The sequence below is a fragment of the Oncorhynchus mykiss genome, chromosome 4 (assembly GCF_057628025.1).
Source record: "Oncorhynchus mykiss isolate SJ-2025 chromosome 4, ASM5762802v1, whole genome shotgun sequence".
NCBI lineage: Eukaryota > Metazoa > Chordata > Actinopteri > Salmoniformes > Salmonidae > Oncorhynchus > Oncorhynchus mykiss.
This window is the reverse complement of record NC_143025.1, coordinates 57,190,001-57,211,199: the sequence shown is the minus strand read 5'-3', so window position 1 is coordinate 57,211,199 and position 21,199 is coordinate 57,190,001. Positions and strand designations below refer to the sequence as shown.

Below are 21,199 nucleotides of genomic sequence, written 5' to 3'. Positions count from 1 at the left end.
GCGTATAGCCTTAATATTCATGATGATAATTGTAATCTATATCACCATCATAGTTGCATCATAATTACCTTTATCATCGAAAAACACATCCCAGCATTTCCATAGCAATTGACGTTTCACATGATCATGAGACCTTGCATTACTATAGAGACGGCTTCACTACAATACAAACGTATCCCGTACAATGTTATTATTCCCCAATGTCCCTATTCTGATATCTTCCCCTTGCTTGTTGTAAACAAACATGTAGACAGACATAAACCAACAAGAAACATTCAATTACAGAACAGTTCGACTAGAGAGGGCGAGAAGACGAGAGAGCGAGATCAAGTATGTATGTGTAAGTCAGTATGTGTAAGCGAGCATGTAATGGAGTACGTGTGTTCATATCCACTTCATATTGTTCAGATATTTTTAGTTCCCATACTTTATTTTTTTCGTAACCTGAAGTCCATGTAAAATTTAGTACAGCCATGGTGTTATGGAGCTGTCGATCTATAAAAATAGTTTATCCACAATGAGAAAGGCAAACTTACCCCTCACCCTCTTGCCTCTTATGAAGTTCGTTCATCTCGTGGAAATTGGTAATTGACACTGAATTTGGTCCATTTAAGCTCCCTTCCCCTGTTTTTGATCAGCTCCTTTTGTTGGTATTGTTCAAATTTTGAGATGATCGGTCAGGGACCCTTGGTCTTGTTAAGTCTCTAGAGGAAGTTTCAAGGCGGATGCATGAATTCTCTGATCGCGCCCTCTGGATTATTGGATGTGTCCTCAGGAATCCCAGAAAATATGAGATTTTCACGCATGCTACGACTTTGTATGTCTAGTAGCAACTCCCTCATCATCCTGTTTTCCGTGAGGAGACAATCCATTTTGGAATCGTGAATTTTTTACCTCGGCTGCGAGTGCCTTGTTCCCTCCTTGGAGCATGAGAATTTCACTCTAGAGTTTAGCAATCCTCCCCCCTGCTACCTCCTCACACAACTTTCAGGGTTGCATGGATTCCAGCAAGAGCACTAGCCTCTACTTCAACGGTAAGTAAATTGTCTGTCGATTAATCTCTTTTTTTTTGTTGGATTCTTTTGCAACAATTCTTTTTGAACAATTCTATGCATAGGAGAGGTCATGCTGCATGAGGCAAATGGTCACATCAGATATTGACTGGTTCTGATCTACGCCCTTTCCATTTTTTTAAATGAAAAGGTACACTATAAACACAAAAGTATGTGGACACCCCTTAAATTAGTGTATTCTGCCATTTCAGTCACACCTGTTGCCCTACAGGTGTATAACATGGCTGTCTGCCTGATTTTTATCTCCATAGACAAACATTGGCCTTACTGAAGAGCACAGTCAAATTTCAACGTGTCACCATCATAGTCACCACCTTTCCAACAAGTCAGTTAGTAAAATTTCTGCCCTGATCAACTAAGTACTGTTATTGTGAAGTGAAAAAGTCTAGGAGCAACATGTCAGCCGAGAAGTGGTAGGCCACACAAGCTCACAGAACGGGACAGTCTGTCCTTGGTTACAACACTCCAAACTGCCTATGGAAGCAATGTCAGCACAATAACTGGTTTGTTAGGGGCTTCATGAAATGGGGTTCCATTGCCGAACACAAGCCTAAAATCACCACGTGCAATGACAAGCGGCAGCTGTAGTTGGATAAAGCTTGTCGCCATTGAACTCTGGAAATGCGTTCTCTGGAGTAATGAATCACACATCACCATCTGCCAGTCCGACAAACATCTGGGTTTGGCGGATGCCAGGAGAGCGCTACCTGTCCGAATGCATCGTGCCAACTGTAAAGTTTGGTGGATGAAGAATAATGGTTTGGGGCTGTTTTTCATGGTACGGGCTAAGCCCCTTAGTTCCAGTGAAGGAAAATCTTAACGTGACAACATACAATAAATTACATTCTAGACAATTCTGTGCTTCCATCTTTGTGACAACAGTTTGGGGAAGTGTTTTTGAGATTAGTGTCGAAGAACTTGTCTGGCCTGCACAGAGCTTTGACCTCAACCCCACACCACACCTTTGGGATGAATTCGAATGCGAGCCAGGCGTAATCGCCCAATATCAGTACCGAACTCATTAATGCTTGTGGCTGAATGGAAGCAAGTCCCCACAGCAACGTTCCAACATCTAGTGGAAAGCTGTCCCAGAAGAGTGGAGGATGTTACAGCAGCAGGGGGGGGGGGGGGGGGCAACTCCATATTAATATCTATGATTTTGGAATTAAATGTTCGACGAGCAGGTGTCCACCACATACACTACATGACCAGAAGTATCTGTGACCAGATGTACAGTTGAATGAAGTCAGAAGTTTACATGCACCTTAGCCAAAAACATTTAAAGTTTCATAATTCCTGACATTTAATCCTAGTAAAGATTCCCAGTCTTGGGTCAGTATCACCACTATTTTAAGATTTATTTAGGCTTTTATTTTTTTCATAACATTCCCAGTGGGTAAAAAGTTCACATGCACTCAATTAGTATTTGGTAGCATTGCCATTAAATTTATTAACTTGGGGCAAACGTTTCTGGTAGCCTTTCACAAGCTTCCCACAATAAGTTGGGTGAATTTTGGCCCATTCCTCCTGACAGAGCTGATGTAACACTCAGGTTTGAAGGCCTCCTTGCTCGCACACGCCTTTTCAGTTCTGCCCACAAATGTTCTATGGGATTGAGGTCAGGGCTTTGTGATGGCCACTCCAATACCTTGACTTTGTTGTCCTTAAGCCATTTTGCCACAAATTTGGAAGTATGCTTGGGGTCATTGTCCATTTGGAAGACCCATTTGCAACCAAGCTTTACCTTCCTGACTGATGTCTGGAGATGTTGCTTCAATATATCCACAATCTTCCTGCCTCATGATGCCATGATTTATTTTGTGAAGTGCACCAGCCCCTCCTGCAGCAAAGCACCCACACAACATGATGCCACCCCCGTGCTTCACAGTTGGGATGGAGTTCTTCAGCTCGCAAGCCTCCCCATTTTTCCTCCAAACATAACGATGGTCATTATGGCCAAACAGCTCTATTTCTGTTTCATCAGACCATAGGACATCTCTCCAAAAAGTATCTTTGTGCAGTTGCAAACAGTCTGGCTTTTTGTGGTGGTTTTGGAGCAGTGACTCCTTCCTTGTTGAGCGGCCTCAGGTTATGTCCATATAGGACTTGTTTTACTGTGGGTATAGATGCTTTTGTACCCGTTTCTTCCAGCATCTTCACAAGGTCCTTTGCTGTTGTTCTGGGATTGATTTCCACTTTTCGCACTAAAGTATGTTCATCTCAAGGAGACAGAACGTGTCTCCTTCCAGAGCAGTATGATGGCTGCGTGGTCCCATGGTGTTTATACTTGCATACTATTGTTTGTACAGATGAACATGGTACCTTCAGGCATTTGGAAATTGGTCCCAAGAATGAACCAGACTTGGAGGTCTAAAAGAAATTGAGGTATTGGTTGATTTTTGATTTCCCCAAGATGTCAGACAGAGGCACTGAGTTTGAAGGTAGGCATTGAAATACATCTACAGGTACACTGCCAATTGACATCAATTGGCTTTAGAAGCTTCTGATGGGAAATTTCAGAAAATGTCATAGCCTAAGATGTTTAACCTCTAGCACTTAGCCATCCCGGATCCGGGATCGTGAATACAGCCTCAAGCTCATTACCATAACGCAACGTTAACTATTCATGAAAATCGCAAATTAAATTAAATAAATATGCTAGCTCTCAAGCTTAGCCTTTTGTTAACACTGTCATCTCAGATTTTCAAAATATGCTTCTCAACCATAGGAAAACAATCATTTGTGTAACAGTAGCTAGCTAGCGTAGCATTTAGCGTTAGCATTCAGCAGGCAACATTTTCACAAAAACCTTAAAAGCATTCAAATAAAATAATTTACCTTTGAAGAACTTCAGGTGTTTTCAATGAGGAGACTCTGTTAGATAGCAAATGTTCAGTTTTTCCTGAAAGATTATTTGTTTAGGAGAAATCGCTCCATTTGGTGCGTCACGTTTGGCTACCAAAAAAAAAACGAAAATCCAGTCATCAAAACGCCGAACTTTTTTCCAAATTAACTCCATAATATCGACTGAAACATGGCAAACGTTGTTTAGAACCAATCCTCAAGGTGTTTTTCACTTCGATGATATATCGTTCATGGAAGTGTGCTTTCTGTTCTGAATCCCAGGAGAAAATGGCCGCAGCTGAAGATTACGCACCAATTTAGACAAAGGACACCGGGCGGACCCCTGGAAAATGTAGTCTCTTATGGCCAATCTTCCAATGATATGCCTACAAATGCGTCACAATGCTGCAGACATCTTGAAGAAACGACAGAAAGGGCAGGCTCGTTCCTGGTGCATTCACAGCCATATAAGGAGACAATGGAAAACAGAGCCTCAGAAATTCTGCTCATTTCCTGTTTGAAGTTTCATCTTGGTTTCGCCTGTAGCATGAGTTCTGTGGCACTCACAGATAATATCTTTGCAGTTTTGGAAACGTCAGACTGTTTTCTTTCAAAAGCTGTCAATTATATGCATAGCCGAGCATCTTTTTGTGACAAAATATTGCGCTTAAAACGGGCACGTTTTTTAATCCAATAATGAAATAACTGGTTAAAGGCACAGTCAACTTAGTGTATGTAAACTTCTAACCCACTGGAATTGTGATACAGTGAATTATAAATTAATCAATCTGTAAACAATTGTTGGAAAAATGTCATGCACAAAGTAGATGTCCTCACCGAGTTGCCAAAACTATAGTTTGTTAACAAGAAATTTGTGGAGTGGTTGAAAAACAAGTTTTAATAACGCCAACCTAAGTGTATGCAATCTTCCTACTTCAACTGTACATCTCTATTCCCAGTCATGTGAAATCCATAGATTAAGGCCTAATGAATTTACTTCAATTGACTGGTTTCCTTATATGAACTGTAACTCAGTAAAATCATTGCATGTTGCGTTTATATTTTTGTTCAGTGTAAAATACTTTTCACACCACATGGAAAGGAGACTGCCATGGGTAACAATTAGAATTTGGATTACTAGAAATACTGTACCAAAAGTACCACCAACCTTTGGCTTTACGGCAATACATGAACCTGGCCTAAATTAAACTGATCTGAATTAACAAACAATGGGAAACGCGGGGTGTACTCAGAAGGAACCAAACAGGCCGAAACAGGGAGGGACTAACCTGAACTTCTCCAATGAGAAATAGCTGTTAATGTAGCAAAATGTTTACAGTGAAATCACTAGATGGTATATGTCAACCCACCTTGTGCATGATGATTTTGCGCTGGGCGGGCTCGGCCATGTCGATCATCCTCTGCACCACGTAGTTGGCGTACTGATCCTTCATCATTGTGTAGAGGGCGCTGTGGGGGCCGTCCTTCTGGCAGCACACCTCGTCAATCAGCAGGGCCCGCTCGGCACGGGATGAGTGGATCACACACTTCTCCACCACGTTACTTAGGGAGAGACGTGGGCTCAGTTAAAAACAAACTATACGGGGCGGTGTCCTGAACACAAAGTCAGCCTAGTCCTTAATTAAAAAGCTAAAGGCTGGAACGTGACTATTTTCAGGAAACTAGGTGTATGTCGCGCATCACTACTTCACAGGAAAGCCATTTGAACCATAAAAAAATAAAAAAAGGATTTGTTGGCCGAAATGCCTTTTGGAACGTGAACTTTCATGTGCCCTAATAACAAACGTGTATGCCATCTGTAAATATGAATAAAATTGTTAAATTACGAGCCTAGTTGGATTAGCCACGGAAAAAGACAGCAACCTTCCCACTAGCCATGATTGGCTGAGATGAGTGTATACAGACCCATGCAGTCAGAGCCGGCCCTAGCCTTTTGGGGGCGCTAAGCAAAATTTTGGCCTACATCATTCAAGAAGAAGATAGAAATTCAAATTCCCATGAAACTGATTGGGATCAAATAGTCAACATGCAGTGGCAGCATGGACACTGCACCTGTTAAATGTGAAGAATTATCATTCATGATAGACAGTATATCATTTTTTATAAAGGTAGGCCTAATTTGGTGTTTGAGGATTTTAAAAATAGAACAATGTATTTGAGCCATGTGTAGGAATAGGCAGTTATTATATTTTGGTGATACATTGCAGGCAATGTATATTGTAAAATTATATAGTTCAATAGTTTTCATTTTGGTAACAACTTTAATTGAAAAATGACAATACATTTGAAATAAAAATGCAGTTCTGTCCTTAAAAATATAGCACTACATCACTGATTGTGTTGCTCAGAAAAAGCTAAATACAAAATTAAGAAAGCTGCAAATTTGGGAACGTGACTGGTACTGGAAAAGAGGACAATATGGATTAACAATTTTGCAGAAAGAGTTTGAGGTAAGAACAGGTTTAAATGCGACTTGTAACCTAGCCCATCTTTTTTTGTGAGTGAGAGATTAACTTGAGGTAAGATGAACTTCAATGTTCCATGGGAAAAATTGTCTTAGACACACAGTACTGCTGTACACAAAAGACAATCAACATAACGCATTGCACGTTACCCTTGTCATACACTTCTCATATAGCCACATACATAACACTTTGCATATTCCCTTATTCTGTCAGTGGCTTACGAACACGGCACAGCTTTACTTATTGCTGTTTAGGTTATATGTTGGACATGGGAAAAAAGAAATGCTTATACCTATTCGGCTAACATGTGGGGGACCTTATAGCATCGGCCAGAATCTTTATATTAGTTCTGAGTAGCTGATTGGCTGACGGTGAGACATGCTCGCATCTGCTCTGAGCACTGCTCACACTTGGCAATAATGGCCGAATATATTCAATATGTTTGAAAATCAGGATGCCCGGATCCAGCCATCAACCGCAAAATCGGGTAAGTGCTACACGTTATGGGTTGTGTCATTAAGTTTTACGTCGGGTTTGCTCAGATTTTTAAAAAAATGCGCCGGGAGCTGATCGGAAGCCCGTAGATCGGGCAAAAAAAAGAAAACTTGTAATGTCCGCCCGGCTTAACTCAATGGGGCATCTCCATTGAAAGTCCGGGGAAAATCTTCATTGGAAAACCACCCATGAACGTAATTCGTCTCACTCAGTGGAGGCTAGGGTCACTTTAAAATTGGAGGTGGGCCTCATTGGAATGGTATAACTGGAAAGCACGTCTTCACATGTCTCACTCTCACCAGCTCTAAAAAAAAAATAAAAAAAAATAAAAAAGAAGGGGTGGATTTGTGTTGCCATACCTCGCAAATTTGTGCTGGCTCAGGAGGAGCACCTTCCCGCGGACCTCTGCCACGATCTTGCTCTTGTCTTCTGGTCTGCCGTGCTCCAGGACGTGCTGGATGACGTAGTTGCCGTACTGATCCTGCAGGGGGCGATGGAAGCAAAAGACAGTGTGGGATCACATTTCCCTTTCACACCAAAAGGAAAATAGTAAATTTCACCATCTTGTAATATCATTGAGATAACACGCACTACGGATTCAATAATGTTCAGATAGTTGAGAGATTTTCCTTTGACACAGACATCTATAAATGACACCCCATAGTAGCAATAGCACTAATTATGTAGTGGCCAAGGCACCTTAGTAGCAACCTAAGACGAGAGCTCCTGTAAATATGTGACCCGTCTCAGGAAGCTGGACCTGTCGCACATCATTACTTCACAAGATAGGCATTAGATGATGTTTTATACTTATCAAAATGCATGTGAACCCTCATGTGCCTTAATAACAAACTTGTATTCCATCCATAAATACGAATATTTTCTTTAACTACAAGCCAAGTTGGTTTAGACATGGAAAAATACAAAAACCTTCCCACTAGCTATGATTGGCTGAGATAATGGATGGGCTGGACATGACAGAATATGAATTTGGATAGGTCTGCCATATAGCATGCTTCTGTGTATAACGTGAGCTGCTCAGCATGTGTTGACAGTCATTTCTATTGCAGGGTTTTTGAAAGAAATAACTTTAGCCATCGAGAACAGCAAAAATGTTGCTACTTTTCTTAACATTGATGGCCTGAACTTAGCAGGCGCCATCAACAGATCAGTTGGAAGTTGTGATGGGCTATTTATCGCGCGCACACACACCACAGTCGGTGTGAACCGGAGTGATTTGACAATGCTGGCCAAACAAGATGTAGCTACAACCGTCGACAATAAACGTGAATCCGACCATCACCCCTGGTGAGACAAAACAGCAACGCGCCAGTGAAGAGTACTTTTTGCCAGTCCCGTCTGGACCAGCGATGGTGGGTTTGTGCCCATAGGCAACGTTGTTGCCGGTGACGTAAGGCAGGTCCTCACCAGACAACAGGCCTACAAGCCCTCAGTCCAGCCTCAGCCTATTGCGGACAGTCTGAGCACCGATGGAGGGATTGTACGTTCCTGGTGTAACTCGGGCAGTTGTTGCCATCCTGTACCTGCCCCGGAGGTGTGACGTTCGGATTTACCGATCCTGTGCAGGTGTTACGTGCTCTACCACTGCGAGGACAATCAGCTGTCCATCCTATCTCCCTGTAGCTCGGTCTTGGGCGTCTCACAGTACAGATATTGCAATTTATTACCCTGGCCACATCTGCAGTCCTCATGCCTCCTTGCAGCATGCCTAAGGCACGTTCATGCAGATGAGCAGGGACCCTGGGCATCTTTCTTTTGGTGTTTTTCCAGAGTCAGTAGAAATGAAAATTAAGGAGACTAGAGGCCTAACAGTCACCTTAATTGCCTACCTGCTGTAAGCTGTTAGTGTCTTAACTTCTTATGGCTGGGGGGCAGTATTGAGTAGCTTGGATGAAAAGCATGCCCAGAGTAAACTGTCTGCTACTCAGGCCCAGAAGCTAAGATATGCATATAATTAATAGATTTAGATAGAAATGTCAGTGTTTTCTACAACTGTTTGAATGATGTCTGAGTATAACAGAACTCATATGGCAGGCAAAAACCTGAGAAAAAAATCCAACCAGGAAGTGGGAAATCTGAGGTTTATAGGTTTTCAAGTCTTTACCTATCCAATATACAGTCTATGGGGTCAAATTGCACTTCCTACGGCTTCCACTAGATGCCAACAGTCTTTAGAGCTTTGTTTGAGGCTTCTACTGTGAAGGAGGGGGGAATGAGAGCTGATTGAGTCAGGGGTCTGGCAGAGTGCCATGAGCTGATCACACGCGCTCATGTGAGTTAGCTGCATTCCATTGCATTTCTACAAAGGAATTCTCAGTTTGAAACATTATTGAAGATTTGTTAAAAACATCCTCAAGATTGATTCTACACATCGTTTGACATGTTTCTACGAACTGTAATATGACTTTTGTCTGAACTTTCGCCTGGACTTGCCCGCACCTCGCGAGTTTGGATTTTTTTGGATTTGAGGTTGTTGGACATAAATTATGGACTTTATCAAACAAAACAAACATTTGTGGAACTGAAATTCCTGGGAGTGCATCCTGATGAAGATCAAAGGTAAGTGAATATTTATAATGCTATGTTGACTCCACAACATGGCGGGTATCTGTTTGGGTTGTTTTGTCTGAGCGCTGTATTCAGATTATTGCATGGTGTGCTTTTTCAGTAAAGTTTTTTTTTTAAATCTGACACAGCGGTTGCATTAAGGAGAAGTGGATCTAAAATTCCATGCATTACAGTTGTATCTTTTATCAATGCTTATTATAAGTATTTCTGTAAATTGATGTGGCTCTCTGCAAAATCACTGGATGTTTTGGAATACTGAACATAACACGCCAATGTAAACTGAGATTTTTGGATATAAATATGAACTTTATTTAAACATACATGTATTGTGTAACATGAACATGAAGTCCTAGGAGTGTCATCTGATGAAGATCAAAGGTTAGTGATGAATTTTTTCCATTTCTGCTTTTTGCGACTCCTCTCTTTGGCTGGAAAAATGGCTGTGTTTTTCTGTGACTAGGCGGTGACCTAACAATTGTTTGGTGTGCTTTCGCTGTAAAGCATTTTTGAAAATCGGACACTGTGGTGGGATTAACAACAAGTTGATCTTTAAAATGGTGTAAAATACTTGTATGTTTGAGGAATTTTAATTATGAGGTTTCTGTTTGAATTTGGCGCCCTGCACTTTCACTGGCTGTTGTCAAATCGATCCGGTTAATGGCATTTCAGCCGTAACAAGTTAACGACCGTTCCACAGGTGCATGTTCATTAATTGTTTATGGTTCATTGAACAAGCATGGGAAACAGTGTTTAAACCATTTCAAAGATAATTTGTAAAATATCTTTTGTAAAGTCAGAGTCCTGAAAAAGGGATTTTTTTTGCTGAGTTTAGTTGGCTCGCTTCAGCTACTTGCAGAGTCATACTACAGCTATGAAAATATTTATTGGTAGGGAGTTGGGATTATGCCTGTTCATTGTAGCTAGCAAGATTCCAGATGACCCATCAAGTTAGACAGGTGTGTATGGCCATTATTTAAGTAACATGTGTACAATTTACACGTGTGTAGGGTAAGCAACACCTAATAATTATAAAATATTTGCATCTGGACACTTTGTTTTTTGATATTGCTACTATGCAAATAACCTTCTGTATCCAGTGCATGTGACAAATAAACCTTGATATGGGGTGTGTTTCCCAGAGACTAATGAGATAATGGGAAGAACATGACCTGCACCAAAGTCAGATTAGGATATAGGCCAAGATAAAAAAATAAATTATCTGGAGTTTCCTTATTGTAGACTACTACTTTTAGTCTTGAAATCTTTGGGTTTTTACTACACTACTTAACTCGGTTTGGCACATGGCCTCATGTGAATCCTTAAAGAGATGGGTGGGGCTAAAGCTTATGAGGGCGTGAAGGATGCTGAATGGGTGTAGACGAAGAGGTCTCCAGTAGATGTACCAAAACATTCAAGGGCCATTTTTCTCAAAAGTGGGGTCACAAATTTATCAACTTTCAAAGCAGAATTACTTCCCAATTTCGGGTCACATACAGTGCATGCAGAAAGTATTCAGACCTTTTCCACATTGTTACATTAAAAGCTTTATTCTAAAATGGATTAAATACAAAAAAGGGTACTCGATCTAAACACAATACCCCATAATGACAAAGCGAACACAGTTTTTAGAAATGCTTGGACATTTATATGGTGCGGCAGGTAGCCTAGTGTTGAGTGTTGGACCAGTGACCGAAAGGTTGCTAGATCGAATCCCAAGCTGACTAGGTAAAAATCTGTCATTCTGCCCCTGAACATGAGTTAACCCACTGTTCCTAGGCCGTCATTGTAAATAAGAATGTTCTTGACAGACTTGCCTCGTTAAATAGAAAGGTTAAATTAAACAAACTTTTTTTTAAATCAATAAAAAATAAAACATACTTACATAAGTATTCAGACCCTTTTACTTCATACTAGCAGGTGTCCACATTTAATTACTGGTAAATGTTTTTTATCAGCCATTTTATTTATTATAATATTTCTGGTTTTTGTTTGCCAGAATGTGCAGATTGACTGGCAGGTCAACACTGGCTTGGCTAGCTAATTGTTTTTGTTTGAATGACGCATTTGGACACGGTACCAGCTTTGTTTCCTCTGCCTGCTAGTTCCTGACCAACAATTCAATTGAAGAGACACCTGAAGCTTAAGAGGCATGGCAGATGCAGTAAAAGGAATGCAGTATGGAGGCAGGGGGCTCATCGTGAGGATGACTGGCTACTACTCTGAACTGTGTGTAGTGAGCTTCTGGGGCCCAGAGCTGCTGAGACATCACCCAAGTGGGTGTTACACATTGTGAAGGAGGAGAAGTCCAGTAACTACACAACTCCAGGCTGGTTCCCCGAGTAGACCTCAACAAAATCCTCACCAGACTCTTCATCCATCCTCTACCTGACCATCTTCCTCTGATCAAGACATGAACTGTCCCCCTCCATCTTTGGGAGGATGCACTCAGACTTGGCCTCTATTGGTTGACCCAACTACTGCTAGGCTACTCATGATGAATTGTTTTTCTGTTTTTGACAAGCTTTGAGAATCTTATGAAAAGCACCATTGAAATGTCAAAAAACTATTAAATATCACTGCAGTCACCGCAGATTGCTGTAGGTCAAACGACAAGACGCAAGCTTCTGATTTGCATTAGACACAGGCTATTCAGGTCCATGTGAAACCAGCAGCATATTTGCCCCTTCAGGGATAGGTGATAAGACCGTTGTGGGTGTGGTTTTATGGGAAAAAATAACTTAATATACCTAAAGCTTTGCAGGAAAACGAACAAACTCACCTGACCAGATATCAATAGTGACTCAACAACATTTGACCACCTGAAATTAGTAGCATGCCTTGTTATAGTACAGTTGTCCCCCTCCCACTTATTTGATTTGAAGCAAATTACATGATTTGATTTACAAACTTTGCCAAACCATTTTGCTTCATTGCTCAACATGGTCTGATGGACTTTAACCCTAAAATCCAAGAAACCACAGTAAGTTCAAAACATATGGGACAATATGTCAATGTTGGGGGTCCAAATTGTGGTTAAAAAAAAGCTTGACTAGGGGAGTCTTTCTAGCAAGTATTGATAATTAAAATCAGAATAGGCAGGCAGGAGAGAGGTGGGGAAAAAAAGACTTAGACTTAGAATCAGGTGGTGTCTGTGACCAGAGGGATTATCCAAACAGAGCGGAGAAGCGGGATGCTGCGAATACTCTACGTGACAGGACAGAAATATTTATTCTAAACAAAGGAACAAGAAAAAGGAGGAGGGAGGGAGGCAGCGGAAGGAGGAAGAGGCGTGCTCTGAGTGTAGGAGGAGGGAGGCGGTCTGAAAAGAGGGATAGAGAGTTTGAAGGTAAAAGGCCTCTACGGTGTTAAAGCAGACTGGTTATTGAGAAAGAGAAATATGGAGGAGGAGTGAGGGAGGCGACACGAGGAGGACGTCCACGTGGGAGGCGAATTGCTGACCTTGAACAGTGCATCGCTGGACACTGTATAATATGTTTTGGGTGTCATCTCCAATGAAACGCCTTGATATTTCTAGATGGAATAAGTGGGGGGCGGGGGGTTAAATTAACATCATAGGTAGAAGTCATTGACAGCATAAATAAATACATGTATTATTAACCGTAGGATAAAAATAGACACTGCGCATGGTCATGTTCGTTAGGCACCATAGGGAAGAAAACGTACTGAAACAGGAAGGGGCTGTCCTGACTTGTTCAATGAAAAATGGCCCATTTTTTTTCTTCCCTTTCGTGCCCTAATGAACGCGACATGCTGCACAGCCACATTAACAAATGAAAACATCACAAGAACAAAACATGCGCACACACACATTCAGAAGTTTGGGGTCACTTAGAAATGTTCGTTTTTGAAAGAAAAGCATATTTGTCAATTAAAATCACATCAAATTGATCAGAAACACAGTGTAGACATTGTTAAATGTTGTAAATGACTATTGTAGCTGGAAACGGTTATCAGCAACCATCACTCCTGTGTTCCAATGGCACGTTGTGTTAGCTAATCAAAGTTTCTCATTTTAAAAGGCTAATTGATCATCAGAAAATCCTTTTGCAATCAGGTTAGCACAGCTGAAAACTGTTGTTCTAATTAAAGAAGCAATGAAACTGGCCTTCTTTAGACTCGTTGAGTATCTAGAGCGTCAGCATTTGTGGGTTCGAGTACAGGCTCAAAATGGCCAGAAACAGAACTTTCTTCTGAAACTCGCCAATCTATCCTTGTTTCCAGCTACAATAGTAATTTACAACATTCATATCCACACTGATGTTATTTTAAAAATACATGTGCTTTTCTTTATAAAACATGGGTATTTCTAAAATTCAAACGGTAGTGTACACACACACAACCGTACCAGTCCTAAGTTTAGACACGCCTACTCATTCAAGCGTTTATTTTTACTATTTTCCACCGTGTAGAATAGTGACGACATCAAAACTATGAAATAACACATATGGAATCATATAGTAACCCAAAGAGTATTATACATATCAAAATATATTTTAGATTCTTCAAAGTAGACACCCTTTGCCTTGACAGATTTGCACACTCATTGCACCCAGATCGTCTCAATCAGCTTCACCTGGAATGCATTTCCAATAGTCTTGAATGAGTTCCCACATATGCTTAGCACTTGCTGGCTGCTTTTCCTTCACTATGCAGTCGAACTCATCCAAAACCATCTCAATTGGGTCGAGGCCAGGTCATTTGATGCAGCACTACATTACTCTCCTCTCTCTTCAGCCTTCTATCAGAAGGCTATCTTCTGTATACCCCCCCGTCACAACTAATTGGGTCAAACACATTGAGGAAAGAAATTCCACAAACAAGGCACACCTGTTAACTTTTTATGGTGGAGGGGGGGGGGGGGGCAGTATTGAGTAGCTTGGATGAATAAGGTGCCTAAAGTAAACGGCCTGCTCCTCAGTCTCAGTTTCTAATCTATGCATTTTATTATTATTATTGGATAGAAAACTCAAGTTTCTAAAACTGTTTGAATGATGTCTGAGTATAACAGAACTCATATGGCAGGCAAAATCCTGAGTTGAAATCAAAACAGGAAGTCAGAAATCTGAGCTTTGTATGTATTCACCAGAGTCCAATGAAATCCCCTTGAGATATGTTGCACTGCCTAGGGGTTCCACTAGATGTCAACCATCAATATAAATTATAATGAGACTTCTATGATGTTGTGGGAGTGAATGATAGCAGAATCAGTCAGGTGTCTGGCAGTCAGCCATTTTCTGATCATGTTTATTCCTCGTGGTAGTCACTTGTGTTCCATTGCTCACGAAGACTAGGAGTACTCCGGTTGGAACTTTATTGAAGATCTATGTTAAAAACATCCCAATGATTGATTCTGTACTTAGTTTGAAATGTTTCTTCGACCGGTAATATCACTACAACAATTGGATACCACGAAATTGGGGAGAAAAGGGGTAAATTATTATTATTATTTTTTTTTTTTAAATGTTGACGCCATCTTTGCGGCTGTGGTGTTTTTACTTCTGAGCGCTGTCTCAGATTATTGCATGGGTTTCTTTTTCCGTAAAGTTTTTTTGAAATCTGACACAGCGGTTGCATTAAGGAGAGGTATATCTAGAATTCCATGTGTATAACTTGTATTATCATCTACATTTATGATGAGTATTTCTGTTGAATGATGTGGCTATGCAAAACCACTGGATGTTTTTGGAACTAGTGAATCTAACGCGCCAAGGTAAACTCAGATTTTCTGATATAAATATGAACTTCATCAAACAAAACATGCATGTATTGTGTAACATGAAGTCCTATGAGTGTCATCTGATGAAGATTATCAAAGGTTAGTGATTCATTTTCTCTGTGATTTTTCTCTCTCTCATTGGCTGATAAAATTGGCTGTGTATTTTAGTGAGTTGTTGGTGACCTAACAATTGTTTGTGGTGCTTTCCCCGTAAATTCTATTTGAAATTGGACACTGTGGTGGGATTATCAACAAGACTACCTTGAAAACAATATAAAATACATGTATGTTTGAGGAATTTTAATTATGAGATTTCTGTTTTTTTGAATATGCCGCCCCGCACTTTCACTGGCTGTTGTTATATCGCTCCCGGTAACGGGATCTCAACCATAAGAAGTTAATTGAAATGCATTCCAGGTGACCACCTCATGAAGCTGGTTGAGAGAATGCCAAGAGTGTGCAAAGCTGTCATCAAGGCAAAGGTTGTGTTATTTCACAGCTGATGTCTTACTATTTTCTACATTGTAGGATAAATGTAAAATTAAAGAAAAACCCTGGAATGAGTAAGTGTCCAAACTTGACTAGTACTGCAAATTATAATAACAATATTTGAGAACTAACAATGACCAAAGTAAAAACTAGACAGTGAGAATCTAAAATGTCATCAAGCCACCACTGATTGTTATATTTGAGTTACCCAGATAGCATAAGAACCCAGCATAAGCAATCGCAAAACTATATATCACTATTATAGTTTTAACTATGTTTTGAGGCTATATAGCTGGGGTACTCAAGTACTATTTGTGAAAGTACGTTCACACAAATTTCCTAGGTGGCAAAGGTCCGGATAGATAATGTAATTTATCAGCGTAGTAACAAACCCCCACCTCACAACCCATGCAACCCTAACTGTTCACACCCCTCTTGTTGGCAGATAGAAAATATGTTGCCGTTTTAATTTCCTGCAACTCTATGTATTCTTCCATGTGTTGTGTGTTTATATGATACCAGGGGTCAAAGTCCGACCAAATAAAAAGTAGATTTTACATTTCATTCCCTCCCCTCTGGACCCTGTTCTGGGTCCGGTCAGTGTTCTGCCTGTTGAGTATGGGGTCTATGTCGTGTATGTCAAGGAAGTTGGTGGCACCTTAATTTGGGAGGACGGTTTTGTGGTAATGGCTGAAGCGGAATGGTATCAAATACAAACATGGTTTCCATGTGTTTGATTCCATTCCATTCACTCTGTTCCAGCCATTACTATGAGCCGTCTTCCCCTCAGCAGCCTCCACTGGTGTACGTTTACAAACATTGGTTTAAAACAAGTTAATATTTTGGATTCTGATTGGGTATGACAGTTGAACTAAGTTCGAGGCATTTATAAGTTATATTCTTTAATAGTCAATGGGTACATATCATTAATTTATACGTCCAAAAGTGGACATAGCAACTGCTGATTTCTCCTGATTTCTCTCTCGCTCAGTTTGTAGAATTTCAGGTAACTAGCTTAAAACTGAAACTCTCTCAGCTCCATGGAGAAATAGGTAGAATTGCAGGAAATTGGCTTAAATATGAAAACATTTACACGGCCAAGATGTGGGCCTCTAAAATACAGCCACGGCCCATGCTATACCCACCACCTAAGCCCCTTTTTGATCCAGTAAAAACCGTGAAAAGCGTTGGCCATGTGTGAGCGACCGGGGTCTAGTTAGGAGTTGAGACTACGGCTCGCCTGGCTGCAGTTACCTGGCCAAGCTGCTCAGAGTGCTGGTGCAGCTCCTCCAGGATGGGCAGGGTCTGCTCCTGGGTGCAGTGCTCCAGGATCCTCTGGATCACCCTGCAGCCGTAAGGGTGGGTGGACAGCACAAACACCTGCAGGGGAGACGACACGTCAACAAAATGTGTTACAGGCCCCCTTGAGCCTAAATAAGTGGGACATAAAGTAAAGCATTTAGGAAGATGAATTATTTAGTACATTTTTGATTCATTTTTTAACACTTGAAAAGGGCCCAAATCAGATGGTCCATACATTGAATACTGTGGTGAAGCTGAATAACATGTGCGTGTCTGGGTCGTTTTCAGTAGGTGAAAAGCATTCAGAAAGGGGCAGGTATAGCTATTGGAACTAGTCCAATGAAAACATATATTATTGTTTCCCCGTTGGATAATGTTTTGATGCAGTGTGCCCTGCTGAACACAATGTGACTGGAGGTTGTGCTGATGTTTTCTGGGTCGTGTACATTAAGCACTAAACATAGAAAAAACAAAACTACGTAACAGGAAGGGTCAACATGAAATTCTCCTATCAGAAACACATTCTCCTTTACTGTTACAAACAGTTTTCCATTGTATGACCAAATGAATTGGCTCTCACCTGGCCCTGGAAGGCATCAATGATGAACTGCAGGGCCTGGGGCTGGACACACTCGATACACTTCTGCACCACATGGTTTCCGTTCTGATCCTTCACACACTTTAGCACGTGGCCGTCTAGCTCCCGCACAATGTCACTCTGAGGAAGGGGAAAGAGTGGAGTAATTCATCCAGCTCTCCCTCCATAGATCTTCTGAACATTTTCAACCCATCTATGTCAATCCCATGGAAATAGAATGACCAAGTCATTACACCTCCATTTACCTTCTAATGGCTCGTTGATAATAGATTGTCTGTCACCCAAAGTCCTCAATGTAAAGGGCAATTCAAAGAGGACGACAACAGGACCATACTACATAGGTATCCATCCCCCATGCTTACTGGAGAGTTCACCACACTCAGAAACACAGTTAACAACAACACCAGGGCAATGTCTCAAACGGCACCCTATTCCCTTTATAGTGCACAACTTTTGACCAGGACCCATGGAGTTCTGGTCAAAAGTAGTGCATCGTATATAGGGAATAGGGTGTCACTTGGGACTCTTCCTAGAAGCCCCCCCCCCCCCCAAAAAAAACTCCATCTATAATCGGAAGAGAAGTGAAGATCCACTTACAATTACCTGCTGGTCGGAGGATATGGACTCCAGGGCCTTCTGGATCACTCGGCAGCCGTACATCTGCAAGGCCAGGGGCAGCACGTGGCCGCGGATTCGGGTGGCAAGAGCCAGCTTCTGATCTGCACTGCCAAACTGCAGAGAACATTTCAATGATGATGCAAAAATATGACAACCTGTTCTCTCTGGCTCAGTTGGTAGAGCATGGTGCTTGCAGCGCCACAATGTGGGTTTGATTCACGAAAATGTATTAAAGCATGATAAGTCACTTAAGTCACTTTGGATTTATAAAATCATGTTTAAGTCTGGTAAATGGCATATTTTATCGATAAGTGTTTTCTGAATATACAGTAGGTCAATTTGACACCTACTCATTCAAGGGGTTCTTTATTTTTACTATTTTCTACATTGTAGAATAGTGAAGACATCAAAACTACGAAATAACACATTAAATCATGAGGTAACCAAAAGTGTTATATATCAAATACATTTTGATTTGTTTGAGATTCTTCAAAGTATCCACCCTTTGACTTGATGACAGCTTTGCACACTCTTGGCATTCTCTCAACCAGCTTCGAGGTAGTCACCTAGAACGCATTTCAATTAACCGTAGTGCCTTGTTAAAAGTTATTTTGTGGAATGTCTTTCCTTAATGCGTTTGAGCCAATCAGTTGTGTTGTGACAAGGTTAGTGTTGTATTCACCCAAAGGGTCGGACAGCTGAACAGACAAAGACTTGTTTCCACCAGCACAAGTGTGTGTGTGTGTGTGTGTGTGTGTGTGTGTGTGTGTGTGTGTGTGTGTGTGTGTGTATATATATATCCCAATTTGGGTGAAGTATCCTCCTTCCCTCTAAACATTACATATTTATTGCTAAGCAGAAAGTTAAGTGTTCCGGGCAATAAACTGTTCCTTCTCCCTTAGTGACTTGACCTAACCTCGGCCCCCATTCACCCCCCTTATCAGTGACGGCAACCATGTGATTGCCTTTACTCAGTGCATTGCAAGCTTAATTGTCTCCACCGTATACATTCCTCCTACAGATAACCATTAACTTCTGGTGTAGAAACTAGACAATGGCACTCATTTCCATAGGAGACCTGATAATTAACAATATTTCAAGTTTAGGAGTCAGAACCCATTAGGGTGGTATTCAAAAGACAGCCCTATTTGGTAAAAGACCAAGTTCGTATTATGGCATGACCAGCTCAAATAAACAAAGAGAAACGACAGTCCATCATTACTTTCAGACATGAAGGTCAGTCAATACGGAAAATTAAGAACTTTTAAAGTTTCTTCAAGTGCAGTCACAATCCATCAAGCACTATGACAAAGTTGGCTCTCATGAGAACCGCCACTGGAAAGGAAGACTCCGAGTCATCTTCTGAAGCAGAGCTAAGTTAATTAGGTACCAGCCTCAGAAATGAAACCACTACTAAAAGGACACAAATAAGAGACTTGCTTGAGCCAAGAAATCCGAGCAATGAACATCAGACCGGTTCCAACCGCCATGTCTTTGTGAGACGCGGAGTAGGTGAACGGATGATCTCAGCATGTGTGGTTCGGAGGAGGTGTGATGTGTGGGGGTGCTTTGCTGGTGACACTGTCAGTGATTTATTTATAATTTAAGACACCAGCATGACTACCACAGCATTCTGCAGCGATACACCATCCCAGCTGGTTTACACTTAGTGGGGCTATCATTTGTTTTTCAACAGAACAATGACCCAAAACACACCTCCAAGCTGTGTAAGAGCTATCTGACCAAGAAGGAGTGTGATGGAGTGCTGCATCAGATGACCTGGCCTCCACAATCACCCGAACATAACTCAGTTGAGATGGTTTGGGATGAGTTGAACAGCAGAGTGAAGGGAAAGCAGCGAACAAGAGCTAAACATGTGGGAACTCCTTCAAGACTGTTGGAAAAGCATTCCAGGTGAAGCTGGTTCAGATAATGCCAAGAGTGTGCAAAGCTTTCATCATGGCAAAGGGTAGCTACTTTGAAGAATCTCAAATATATTTTGATTTGTTCAACACTTTTTGGTTATTACATGATTCCATGTGTTATTTAATAGTTTTGATGTGTGCACTATTATTCTACAATGTAGAAAATAGTGAAAATAAAGAAAACCCCTTGAATGAGTAGGTGTCCAAACCTTTGACTGGTACTGCATACATTTTAAAGCAATGCTCTTACCCACATTAAATTACAATAGGTGCATCCCAAGTCATTCAGACAACCATGTCATGATTTATCTTCTTTGAGAGATAGAGATAGAGATAGGAGATAGAGATATATATGCCTTGCGAAAGTATTCGGCCCCCTTGAACTTTGCGACCTTTTGCCACATTTCAGGCTTCAAACATAAAGATATAAAACTGTATTTTTTTGTGAAGAATCAACAACAAGTGGGACACAATCATGAAGTGGAACGACATTTATTGGATATTTCAAACTTTAACAAATCAAAAACTGGAAAATTGGGCGTGCAAAATAATTCAGCCCCCTTAAGTTAATACTTTGTAGCGCCACCTTTTGCTGTGATTACAGCTGTAAGTCGCTTGGGGTACGTCTCTATCAGTTTTGCACATCGAGAGACTGACATTTTTTCCCATTCCTCCTTGCAAAACAGCTCAAGCTCAGTGAGGTTGGATGGAGAGCATTTGTGAACAGCAGTTTTCAGTTCTTTCCACAGATTCTCGATTGGATTCAGGTCTGGACTTTGACTTGGCCATTCTAACACCTGGATATGTTTATTTTTGAACCATTCCATTGTAGATTTTGCTTTATGTTTTTGATCATTGTCTTGTTGGAAGACAAATCTCCGTCCCAGTCTCAGGTCTTTTGCAGACTCCATCAGGTTCTCTTCCAGAATGGTCCTGTATTTGGCTCCATCCATCTTCCCATCAATTTTAACCATCTTCCCTGTCCCTGCTGAAGAAAAGCAGGCCCAAACCATGATGCTGCCACCACCATGTTTGACAGTGGG

At 41.1% G+C, this 21,199-nt stretch overlaps 1 protein-coding gene across 50 annotated transcripts in view; it reads right to left on the bottom strand.

The window, feature by feature from the left end:
- The window catches only part of LOC110522005 (pumilio homolog 2), a 56,435-nt gene that overhangs the window by 11,659 nt on the left and 23,577 nt on the right, over positions 1-21,199 (bottom strand). For 18 of the 50 annotated variants that reach the window (XM_021600048.3, XM_021600056.3, XM_021600057.3 and 15 more), the window contains exons 17-22: positions 18,211-18,345; positions 17,596-17,733; positions 16,968-17,093; positions 12,947-13,018; positions 7,258-7,379; positions 5,288-5,480 (exon numbers count right to left, since the gene is read on the bottom strand). In XM_021600048.3, coding sequence (XP_021455723.2) covers positions 5,288-5,480; positions 7,258-7,379; positions 12,947-13,018; positions 16,968-17,093; positions 17,596-17,733; positions 18,211-18,345 — 786 coding nt within the window. The remainder of the gene's footprint in view (positions 1-5,287; positions 5,481-7,257; positions 7,380-12,946; positions 13,019-16,967; positions 17,094-17,595; positions 17,734-18,210; positions 18,346-21,199) is intronic. The other 32 variants (XM_021600052.3, XM_090232323.1, XM_090232332.1 and 29 more) reach the window with 3 other exon arrangements.